Source organism: Macaca nemestrina, chromosome 16, assembly GCF_043159975.1.
Source record: "Macaca nemestrina isolate mMacNem1 chromosome 16, mMacNem.hap1, whole genome shotgun sequence".
In the NCBI taxonomy this organism is placed as follows: Eukaryota; Metazoa; Chordata; class Mammalia; order Primates; family Cercopithecidae; genus Macaca; species Macaca nemestrina.
Window position 1 is genome coordinate 102,208,464 of NC_092140.1, and position 12,061 is coordinate 102,220,524.

Consider the following 12,061-nt stretch of genomic DNA (forward strand, 5'->3'; position numbering starts at 1 on the left):
ATTTTTAACATGTCATAGGATCTGTTTGTGTGCATTCTGATCTTACTTTGCTGCTGGCTGTCCTTCTTCCAGCAAACTGAGCCACTGATCCTACTTCTGTGCCTCAAAAACCGAGCACAGAACGAAACCGCGGAAGACACTTGTGTTCTGTAACCAGCACGTTCCCTTCTCGGAGGCCACTATAGATCTTACTGGAGATGCTTCTATGGAATGAAAGTCATTAGAGTTCAAGGACACATAGGCCCTAGAAATGTCTCGTTCTGCATTTCAATGCACCGTTGAGCTCTAAAAGGCACAACGCACCTGTCCTCTGGATGTCCGCTCTAGAGATACCCTTGGTGGGTTTGCCTTCTGGCAGAGCCGCCTCTGCAGGCGGGGCGGGGCCTGGCGGGCGGAGCCTGGTGGGCGAGTGGGGCGGGGCGGCTCCTTTGCTGACTGTCCGGATTGGGCAAGACGGAACTTGACTGGGCGGGGCCTGGCGGTAGGGGCGGGGCGACTCCCCAGCTAACGGTCCCGGCGAGTGGGCGCGTGCCCGCGGGCGGCGCCTGCAGGGCCCCTGGTGGGCCGGGAGCGCGCCGCCCCCGCCCCCGCCCGCTCCTCGGCCGCCGCGGCTTCCTCTAGCGTTACCCTCTCGGCGCGGGCTGCTGCGTACCCGGCTGCGCCATGCGGATCCCGCCCTCCCGGCCCGCGCGGGGCCTGTGGGCGCGGCGGGGCCGGCCGTGATCGGGCGCCGGCGTCAGGGGCGGGCGCGAGTAGCGCCCGAGGCGCCGCGATGGGGGAGAGGTAACGCGGGCCGAGGCCGCGCGGGCGCTGGGCGGGCGGGTGGCGGCCGCGGCCGGGCTGAGCGTCCCTCTGCTTTCCACAGGTGGGTCCGGGTGACCGTGCTCCCCGGCTGCGTGGGCTGCAGGACCGTGGCGGCGCCGGCGTCCTGGAGCGTGCGCGACGTGAAGGAACGTATCTTCGCCGAGACTGGCTTCCCGGTGTCGGAGCAGCAGCTGTGGCGCGGCGGCCGCGAGGTAGGCGGCGGCCGGGGGCGCTGGGCTGGGCTGGGCTCCGCCGCGCGGAGGAACGGCGGGCGTCGGGGGCCCGGGGTGGGCGGCGCAGGTTTCCGCGGGCGGCGCGAGTGGCTCCGGCAGCGTGGCCGCCTGCGCCTGTCCTGAGTTGTGGCTGTTCATCACTTGCTGTTTCCATCTGCATCCCCCACCCCTGAACCCCACCATTTCGTCTGAATCTTCACTTTCTGAAATTCAGATAATTTTCTTGGTGGGCGTTGGAGTCAGAAGTTTTTTTTAGACATCATCAGTGAAGTGACTTAATCATTACTCATTTATTTCTATTTATGTGGTAAGTTTAAGTAGAATATTGGTAAATATCTTCACCTTTGATATCTTGCAAGTTTTTTCTCCATTTTTGATACGGAAATTTAGCACTGAAAGAATCTTCAGACATAATTTATTCAATATAGAACCTATTATCTTGGGGAGTAAGCATACTACAACTTCTAAAGTGCAAGTGATGGGTTGACTTGATAGGTCAGCAAATTTTGGAAAACAAGAATATTTCATATTGTCATGTATTCTTTAAGATTGGTTAAAATTCTATAGCTTTCTTAAAGGGGGAGTTCAGTTGAAGACATTTTACTGACAGTTAACTTACTCTTTTAAAACAATTCTTTTATTCTAATAAACATCTTCATGTGATAACATCATTTCCAGCATTTAAAAGAGTCACAAAGAGTTGAACAGATAATACAAGGAATACTTGAGCATATAGGATGACATTTCAAGTGTTGGCTTTCCTTACTACTCGATACAAATATTGGTGAAGTAGTTGGCATCTGTGATTTTTCCTGCTTCAGTGTAATCCTGACCTTCTGTGTACTTGAGTCAGTTTTCTAGTCCTTTGCCCTCCTTGACACACATTTATTATCTGTTTTCATGCTCCTTGGGGGATTGATCAGTCCTTCTGATCAGTTCCGCAACCTGTTCGTTGGCATGCAGACGTTGACTTGATTGAAGGCTTTATTATTTATTTTTACTTTTTTAAAGAGTTCAGCTTTCTACTGAACATGCTGTAAAAGAGGTTGGGTCAAAAAGTCCAAAGCCATCTTGTCACGAGAGTCCTGAGATTCTTTGCATCCCCTTCCTTCTGCTTAGCTGGAGCAACAGCGAGGGGCATGACGGCCTGTGGATGAAGCACTGGTCGCTGGACCAGGTCCTCCAGCCCCTAAATGGCAGAGGAGGCTCCTGATGTTGACATTGGCCAGGGCCTCTGCAAACAAGCCAGGCCAAAAAGGTTCAGCATATCCCCCAAGTGCCCGCCCTTCCGCCTGCCCTTCCGCCTGCCCTTCCTTCCTTCCTTCCTTCCTTCCTTCCTTCCTTCCTTCCTTCCTTCCTTCCTTCCTTCCTTCCTTCCTTCCTCCCTCCCTCCCTCCCTCCCTCCCTCCCTCCCTCCCTCCCTCCCTTCCTTTTTTTTTGAGACGGAGTCTTGCTCTGCTGCCAGGCTGGAGTGCAGTGGTGCGATCTCCAACCTCCACTTCCTGGGTTCAAGCGATTCTCCTGCCCCGGCCTCCCGAGTAGTTGGGACTACAGGCGCGTGCCACCACGCCCAGCTAGTTTTGTATTTTTAGTAGAGATGGGGGGCAAGGGGATGTTCAACGTGTTGGCCAGGATGGTCTCCATCTCTTGACCTAGTGATCCACCTGCCTCGGTCTCCCGAAGTGCTGGGATTACAGGCGTGAGCCACGGTGCCCGGTCCCCCGACTGCTTTAATGAGGGCATTCATCTTAACCTCTATGATGGACATCTCATTGTAGTGTAGGATGAGGGCCCAGTGAAGTCTCCAAGCGCTGAGACAGCGGCATTTGAGTGCTGGGCTTATGCTGCTGGACCGGGTGCTAGTTGCTGGATGAAGTGATGGCCTCACCCCAGCATAGCCTTTGCTTCTTTGGAAGGAATGGGCCTCTTGGTGGCAGTTGGAGAGGCTGATTGAGGACTTTAGGCAGACTTGTGAAAGAGCAGTTTGTCATTCTTACTCCTTTCTCTATGCCTGCCAACATCTCTTAACCTTCCTCTCCTGGGTCTATACCCACTTCTTTCGTTCCTCCTCTGGTTCTACTTGGTCATCTTGTCCCCTAGATGTAGTCACACTGAAAGGCTCCGTTGTGGCTAGCCTTGCCATTTAGAAGTGTTTTTGCAGGTGTCTCTGCAAAGCATGGATATGGGATGGTGAAAGTGACAGGGTGTGTTGACTGGGATTGGGGGTGTGGGTAGACAGGGGTCTAAGTAGGACCCTTTTGTCCTGGTATGAGGTAATGAGGTTCTGGACTGTGGCTGTAAAGGTGAAACCGAAAGAAAGGATATACGAGAGACTTTGTAAAATGCAAAATTGCCACAGTTTGGTACCAAATGGATGTGGAAGTGGGGGATGGGTGTAGAATAAGTTGGTAGGTCTTGCCAAGGACATTGGCAAGCTTTGAGTCAGACCAAGAAAATAAGGGTTTAATCATCAGAGATAAGCACATACAGAGGGGGGAAGTATGGTGACCAGTTTGCTTTTATATGTAGTTCAGCTGTTGGTGAGACATAAAGAAGCATGTAGGAAACTAGGAAATGGAGAGGTGGGTGCTTTAGGTCCTACTTCCTGTCCTGCCTGTGTATATGTAACAGGTGCCAAATTAATTCATGTGTTGGGGCCTGATTTCCTATTTCTGGTATGAATGGGATAAAGCTAATTCTAACCAATTATAAAGTCCCTGCTAGATAGTGATATTCAGTAGGCAGCTGCAAATCTGGAACTGAAACTCGAGAGAGGTCAGGCTGGAGGTAGTAACTGATGCTGGGCGCAGTGCTCCTTCTGTGTTTGGGTAACGTGTTGAGAATATGCCTATCGTGTATTGAGCCGCTGTGTTACAGATACTGTTCTGTGCATGAGGGATTTATCCTGGATAGGTGTGCCGTGCCACTACTGCACAGCCACAACGTTAATTTTTTTTTTAAATTTCTTTTTTTTCCCTCTTAAGGATTGGACTTTAATGTTTATATTTGATTTTAGCCTAATTTGATTCTTGATGCTTTTAGGGGTGGAGACTCTACACGAGTTTCTTAGTTACAGAGAGTCTTTGTGCTCTGGCTTTCCCAGATGCTGGTTGTAGTAGTTATGTACTTGGGATATGGGCAAATTCACCATCTCCTTTGGGGTTGGAATGGCAGGGATCCCTTGAAGCTTGTCTCGTTTTCTCATGGCATACACTTTATTTATTTAATTTCCCCCAGCATTTTATTTTCTTAGTTGATGATTCAGGCTTCAGGCCGATAGGGGAGGTATCCCTGGGTAGTCACTGGTTGTGGCCAAGGCAGGTGGGTAGATGTAACACCCAATGGTCGGCAGAGGTGCCAGGCTCGAAGAAGGTGGCTGGGGGAGCCCTCATTTAGATGTGCTGAGGTTTTATCAGGGTGAAGAGTAGAAGCCACCTGTTTCCCTGCCAGTCCAGCAGGAAAGCTGTCCACCTCACAGCCTCATTCCTGTCCCAACGTTCCAGTTATTCAGATCAGATAGGCACCTGTTTTCATCGGTAGGAATGCTGATGTTGCAAGTAGGGATGAGTTGTGACTCTGCCTCTCCTGCAGGCCTGAAACTGGGGTGTGTTCCCCCTGTGAACCTGCGCTCACCCCGGATTGTTCCAGGAAGGCTGTATATAGGTGCATCCGCTGTTGCCCAGGGTAGAGTGCAGGGCATGATGTTAGCTCACTGCAGCCTTGAGCTCCTGGGCTCAAGCAGTCCTCCTGCCTCAGCCTCCTGAGTAGCTGGGAGTACTGCACCCAGCTAATTAAAAAATAGAGACAGCATCTCACTGTGTTGCCCAGGCTGGGGCTTTCTTATAATAATTGTTTAACAATAGAATGATCATCTGTGATGATGTCATTCAACCAGAGAACAAGAACAATGTCAGTACTTACTTCTGGGCATCTTCTCCCCAGCCTGTATTCCTGTCTGTCTGCCCTTACCCGTTTGTGCTGATTATTCTCTTGCCTTTTTGGTACTATATGTGTGTGTGTGTGTATACTTATGTATGTTTGGACATGTGCATATATGTGCATATATGTTTGTGTGTGTAGCCTGAATATGTAACCTAAATAATATGCTGTTTACATTCAGTTGTTTTTAAACTTTATAAGAAACATTCTGTAGTTAGCAACTTACAGCCAGCTTATTTTATGCAATCATATTATTATTCATCTAAGTTTGTGTGCAGTTTAGTTAATTCATTTTTAATTGGTGTATAATAGTCATTAATATGTCACAGAATTTGGGTTGTTTCTAAATTTTTGTTGCAAAGAATGGTCTTCCTGCTGAAGTACCTGCACAAAGAGTGAACTAGTTTTTATAGGCTTGCTTTAAGGTTTAATGGGAATACGTGCATGAAAGTGCTTTATAATCTGGAACCTGTAACAGCATACTCAGCTTTGTGTTTTAGAGATGGAGACTAGAATGAAGATGATGTACAGAAAGTAAGGAGACCAGATGGGGGATCGTTATAAAAATCCAAGAGATGTTAAGAGTCTGTACATTGGGACGTTGTGAAGAGCAAGTTAGATTTGAGAGAGACTGGAGGATGGACATGCTGGGATCCAGAGATTATTCATTGGACTTGTGGTTTGGAGGAAGAGACACATTTTCCCTGTCCTTTCCAGCTGAAATGACTAGGTAGATGGTGACACTATTAACTGAGATATAGAATAGAGACGGGAGATACACGTTGGAAGGAAAGCGAGTGTGAGTTCACCTTTCGACAGGTTGAGCTTTAGAACCATGGAGGGCGTCGGTGTGAGAAGGTGGTGGAGAGACGGAAGTACTGAGTTTTGGAATAGTGAGGGACGGCCTGCACACCCTGCCAGGGAAGGGTCAGCGAGGAAGGTCATCTTTCCAGTGAGCTTTTGAATCATGTTCTGCAGATTGTTGACCTGTGAGAGGTCACGAGGGACCCTGATGGGGAGAAGGTTGATCTGGCCTCAGATTATTTATGTTATTTTTCCAAAAAGGCACTCTGTTACCCTGCTCCCGTGGGTTACAGTAACACATGTTGCACCCTGCTTTTATGAGAAACAGAAAAATTGCCAAAAGGAAAGCAAACATCAAGGCATTTTTTAGGAAAGTCAGTTTCAAGGAAGTTATAGACCAAAGCAGCTCAAGGGTAGGAAGCCTCATTAGTCCCCTCTTTCCGCATCACAACTTTTTTGTTTTTGGTAGCAGCATCTTTAGCAGTGTTTTCCAAAGTATGTCTAGTACTTTCCCATAGGGTGTTCTTTCATAATAAAGAAAATGCTGCTAAAATTTGGGAAATACTATTTAGTATAGTTGTTTCTAAGAAAGTTACCATGCATATGAATCTGTTAAGTTTCCTGAAAACCAACTTATTCCAACTAATTTAAAAACAGAATTTTTTTTTGGTCCTCTAATAAGTGTTGAGGTCTCACGGAGCTTTGTTATGAGCAGTGCACTTCGGAAATGTTGATCAGAAGAATGATTTTGTTTATGTTAATGATCCCAATTCATCATTTAAAATTTAAATTATATTAATGGAGAAATATATGTATTTTTATCTATTTGTAATTAAAGAAAAATCTTTTAATCCCTTAAATTTTTAAATAAAGTTTTTGACTAAATCTCTGTTCTGTGGAATATTCACTTCTCCAGACAACTTCCTTCATGATAAGAAGATTTAACAAGCATTACTTAAGTGAAAAAATTTAAGATAATGTTTTGAATTTACAGTATTAGAGACTATATTGCTTTTCTTACATTTTCTTTTGTTTTTTTTTCTTTCAGTTATCTGACTGGATCAAGATTGGAGATCTGGCTTCCAAAAATTGTCATCTTTTTGTAAACCTTCAATCAAAAGGCTTAAAAGGGGGAGGTATAATATTGACTTTACCAGAAGTATGTGCCATGTTGGGTTGCATAAAGATTGAGTTTGTTTGGTTGGTTGGTTGGTTTTTGAAACTGAGTCTCGCCCTATTGCCCAGGCTGGAGTGCAATGGCGCAATCTTGGCTCACTACAGCCTCTGCCTCCCGGGTTCAAGAGATTCTTGTGCCTCAGCCTCCGTTCAAGTGATTCTCGTGAGCCTCCCAAGTAGCTGGGATAACAGGTGCCTGCCACCATGCCCAGCTAATTTTTGTATTTTACTACAGGTGGGGTTTTACCACGTTGGCCAAAGCAGCTGGTCTTGAATTCCTGACCTCAAGTGATCCCCCCTCTTTGGTCTCCCAAAGCATTGGGATTACAGGCGTGAGCCACCGCGCCTGGCCAAGGTTGAATTTTAACAAAGAAGCAGGGAGTAGAATGGTGGTTGCCAGAGGGTGGTTGCCAGGGAGAAATGGGGAGGCGTTGGCCAAAGGTACAAAGTTTGCTATACGAATAAAGAAGATCTGGAGATCTACTATACTATACAGGGCCCATGAGTAACAATACTGTGTTGTATTCTTAAACACTTACTAAGTGGGTAGGGTAGATCTGATATTAATTACTCTTACCATAAAAGTTTACAAAAGCACAACAGAGGAGATGGGAGGAAACTTTTGGAGATGATGGATAAGTTTATGGCACTGACAATGATAGTTTGATGGTTTCATGCTATATACTTATCTCCAAATGCATCAAGTTGCAAAATAAATATTTACAGCGCTTTGTATGTCAGTCGTACTCAATAAAGCTGTTTTAAAGATTATGGTTTAAAAATGAAAGAAATCATATCCCATTGGGATACAGTGAAGGGACATCAGGGCCAGAGGAAGACAATCGCGGATGGAGCTAGTTGAGTTATAAGAATGCGTGGGGGCCGGGCGTGGTGGCTCACGTTTGTAATCCCAGCACTTTGGGAGGCCAACGTGGGCAGATCACAAGGTCAGGAGATCAAGACCATCCTGGCTAACATGGTGAAACCCCGTCTCTACTAAAAATACAAAAAATTAGCCGAGTGTAGTGGCACGCACTTGTAATCCCAGCTACTTGGGAAGCTGAGGCAGAAGAATTGCTTGAACCCAGAAGGCAGAGGTTGCACTGAGCTGAGATCGGGCCATTGCACTCCAGCCCAGGAGACAGTGTGAGACTCCATCTCAAAAAAAAAAAAAAAAAAAGAGTGGGATAGGCCGTACGGTGGCTCACACCTGTAATCCCAGCACTTTGGGAGGCCAAGGAGGGTGGATCACAAGGTCGGGAGATCAACAGTATCCTGGCTAACACGTAAAACCCTGTCTCTACTAAAAAATACAAAAAATTAGCCGGGGATGGTGGCGGGCGCCTGTATAGTCCCGGCTACTCGGGAGGCTGAGGCAGGAGAATGGCGTCAACCTGGGAGGAGGAGCTTGCAGTGAGCTGAGGTTGCGCAGCTGCACTCCAGCCTGGGTGACAGAGCCGGACTCCATCTCAAAAAAAAAAGAAAAAAGAATGGGTGGGATAGAAGTCTGTGGAAACAGAGTCTTATTTGAACTTGGTCTCAATATGTGGTTGTACCAAAATGATGCAATAAATTTATAGTGACAATTTTGCTTTTTTAAGCAGACACTTTTTTCTACTGATAAACGGATTTTTGAAATGCTGTGTATCTGAGGCATTACTTCCCGTTTTCGTATTCCTCCTACAGCCTCTAGTCACCTGTCTGAAGGGGACCTGGTCAATTGGTCTAAGAATATCTAGTTTAGGCAAGGCCTGAAGGTGCTTGTAGTGCACAGCCATTGAGACTGTGACTGCTGAATTTCAGAACAATCAGAACAGTGGTTGCATTTGAGACTATTAAGAATGTGATAATAGGCACCCCTATCTCTGGCTTGTTATTTAATGGTAAAGCAGCCACAAAATAACATCATTTATTTTATTTGCTTTGGAAAATAGCAACACTCCTCCCTACTGCACCGTGCTCCTTGATTTTGAATTAATAGTTATTATAGTTTTGAACATTTTTTGAGACCTTATTTGTAGTTCAGTTAAAAAATCTTGAGGCCAGGCACGGTGACTCATGCTTGTAATCCCAGCACTTTGAGAGGCTGAGGCGGGTGGATCACAAGGTCAGGAGATCAAGATCATCCTGGCTAACATGGTGAAACCCCATCTCTGCTAAAAATACAAAGAAATTTGCTGGGTGTGGTGGTGGGCGCCTGTAATCCCAGCTACTCGGGAAGCTGAGGCAGGAGAATGGCATGAACCCGGGAGGCGGAGCTTGCAGTGAGCCGAGATCACGCCACTGTACTCCAGCCTGGGCGACAGAGCGAGACTCCGTCTCAAAACAAAACAAAACAAAACAAAAAAACCTTGAGATTTGATAAAATTGAATCTGCTTTACTTTCTGCTGAATTGCTTCATCAGGTAGATTGCTGTACCAGGGTGCTGCGGTGAGATATGCAACCGTAACTTGTATAGTTATACTATGTCTCGGATTCAAGTTACATGTTGGTGACAGGTCATGGGATTTTTTTCTAACTCACTTAAAATGTGTTCTGTATTTTAGGTCGATTTGGTCAGACAACTCCACCACTTGTTGATTTTCTCAAGGACATTTTGAGAAGATACCCAGAAGGAGGACAGATTCTTAAGGTGGGGCACGTGTCGTGTTCATGTGTTATTTACTTTGATAAAAATGAGATGAAGTAAATTTACTTGGAAGTCCTGTTAGCGTTTAAATTTTTAAAATGTTGTCTCGATTCAGATGGCTGTATTATATTTCTGTGGCTGCAGTGTATAGCAGTGTGTATAGCAGTGTATAGCTCCATTTGAGAATGGAGTTGATATAAATATGTGAGGTTTTCTGGGGCAAAGAAATGCATTAAGCTACTGGGTGCTGTAATCAGCAGTGTCGCTCCAGGAATGTTCTGTGTAGATCATTGTGCAGGGCATTACACGTCAACCAACCAACCAACCAGCCAGCCAGCCAACCAACCAACTAGCCAGCCAAATACATTCTGCAATTAGAGGCTTGAATGCATGCCTATCGGACTCCTGATTTTAGAGGTTTGCTTTTTTGGGAGGGTTTATTTAATAGGATAATTATTTTATTATTTCTTTTTGTAATGTTTTTTAGTTTGATTATATTCTTTAAAAAACAGGCTGGGTGCAGTGGCTCATGCCTGTAATCCCAGCACTTTGGGAGGCAGGTGGATCACCTGAGGTCAGGAGTTCGAGACCAGCCTGGCCAACTTGGCGAAACCCTGTCTCTATTAAAAGTACAAAAATTAGCCAGGCATGGTGGCGGCTGCCTGTAATCCTAGCTACTCAGGAGGCTGAGGCAGGAGAATCGCTTGAGCACGGAGGTGGAGGTTGCAGCGAGCCAAGACTGCACCACTGCACTCCAGCCTGGGTGACAAGAGCCAGACTCCATCTCAAAAAACAAAGAATAAAACAACAGAAAAAGAAAAACCAGTAATCATCAAAGAAAGCAATAATGGGAGATAACTGCAAAAATTAGATTTTGTGTTTAATAAGAAACTTCCTCAGTTGTCAAAGTAGATCAGTTGTTACACATTTTCCTTCTCATTAGCTTGCTTAGTGTTTATTACCTTCAGTATCTTGGCCCTGGTTATATTTTCTAGTTTAGGTGGTAAACTGTTAGGGAATCAGGACTGGGTCTCTTTAACTTAGGAGAGTCATGCTCAGGTAGGCACTCACTGAGGACTGTTGTGTCTTCAGTGATCGTGGTAAGACTGGGCCGTTGGATTAGTCCATCTTTCAGCATAGGCACCAGTGGGTCACAGAAAGCGAATTCAAAAACAGTTTTTTATTGACTTATTAGGAAAGTGAGGGTGGAATGAGTATTGCTGTGAGGTGGTTTTGGGGTAGAAAGAAGTGAATAGAATAAAGTTAAAATAAAGGTGTAGTGGTAACAGGAGTAGGTTGTCATCTGTTCAGAAGTGAGCGAGTGTGATCCTTGCTGAGAAGTGAGAAAGGTCTGTGGCAAACAGCTGAGGGCTATACCTTCCACTTTGCTTCTTATAGATATATTTGTATTGTAGCCAGTTCAATGTAATCTTTGTTCCTTGGATGTTGTAGTAGAATTAGACTGTTTTAGATTTAATAGGAGTCTTAGAAATCACCAAGACCTACGCCACCACCTTCTGTGGTGTTTGTGTTTGGTGAAACAGGTCCAGAGATCTTAGTGACTTGCCCAATAGCAAGTACAAAATGTGTTATTGGTGTATCTCAGAGTTAGTTTACAAATAATGTCAGGATTACCATTTAGGGGAAAAGCTTCCCATCCTATTTTTTGTTCAATTTGAGAATGAGTGGAACCTGGGACTTGGATTTTATCTTTAGTTTTCTACCTCTCTGCTCCCTAAAGTACACATAAATAACAAATAGATACCTGAATGAAAACAAGGTCGAACATCTAAAGTGCTATCATTTTGTAAGTTAACATTGTGTTTCACTACCTATTTAATTCTTATTTCCATCCTTCATGTTATCATAATATCCTAATGTAAATAAGATTGCTAATTTTTAGGGATTCTCTGGGATTGAATGAGGCCTAAAAAATTAAAATCCCATGAGAAATAGTGAGTTATGTAACAAGGAGGAATCAGTAACTGTTAATGAGGCTGTCAGAGGCATGGCTTAGCTGTTCATGTTTGGGGTGGAACAGCTGGTGGGTACCACACTCCAGCCCTTTGGAATGCATTAGGTGAACTGAACAGAATCTCAAAACAGACTTTTCACTTCTGCTCCCTCACTCTCCTCGTAGTTATTTTGTTTCATGTGGACATCGTATCACCTCTCTACTCTGATGTAGGCATCACTGTTGACGTTGCTGTAGTATCAGTTAAAGCTCTCTTCAGTTTTTGCCCATCTGTACTTCCAATTTAGTGATCCCAAGGCTCTGGGGAAGTAAAAAAGCTCCTTTGATGATCATGGGGTTGGATCTAGGAGCTGATTCTCGTTTCAGATTCTGGAGCTCCCTTCAAACTGACCAGAGCCCAGCGTGATTTTGGTAGGTGTGCAGAAGTGATTGGTGGTGTTAGGATTGGAAATTTTGTTGAGGCAAGTCTTGCAGTTTGCCCTTTCCTTTTTACATTCCAG

The 12,061-nt window shown here is 45.3% G+C and overlaps 1 protein-coding gene and 1 long non-coding RNA gene across 15 annotated transcripts in view; one reads left to right on the top strand and one right to left on the bottom strand.

Annotated features, from left to right (window-relative positions):
- The window catches only part of LOC105490257 (uncharacterized), a 118,691-nt gene extending 118,068 nt beyond the window's left edge, over nt 1-623 (bottom strand). Inside the window, exon 1 of one of the 9 annotated variants that reach the window (XR_011614961.1) lies at nt 47-623. This is a non-coding gene — a long non-coding RNA (uncharacterized lncRNA). The remainder of the gene's footprint in view (nt 1-46) is intronic. The other 8 variants (XR_011614959.1, XR_011614966.1, XR_003019975.2 and 5 more) reach the window with 8 other exon arrangements.
- The window catches only part of LOC105490256 (sacsin molecular chaperone), a 107,891-nt gene that overhangs the window by 58,621 nt on the left and 37,209 nt on the right, over nt 1-12,061 (top strand). For 4 of the 6 annotated variants that reach the window (XM_011755704.3, XM_011755706.3, XM_071081554.1 and 1 more), the window contains exons 3-5: nt 866-1,016; nt 6,829-6,916; nt 9,504-9,589. In XM_011755704.3, the coding sequence (XP_011754006.2) occupies nt 866-1,016; nt 6,829-6,916; nt 9,504-9,589 (325 nt within the window). Of the gene's footprint in view, nt 1-657; nt 784-865; nt 1,017-6,828; nt 6,917-9,503; nt 9,590-12,061 lie in introns of those variants that run through there. The other 2 variants (XM_011755705.3, XM_011755708.3) reach the window with 2 other exon arrangements.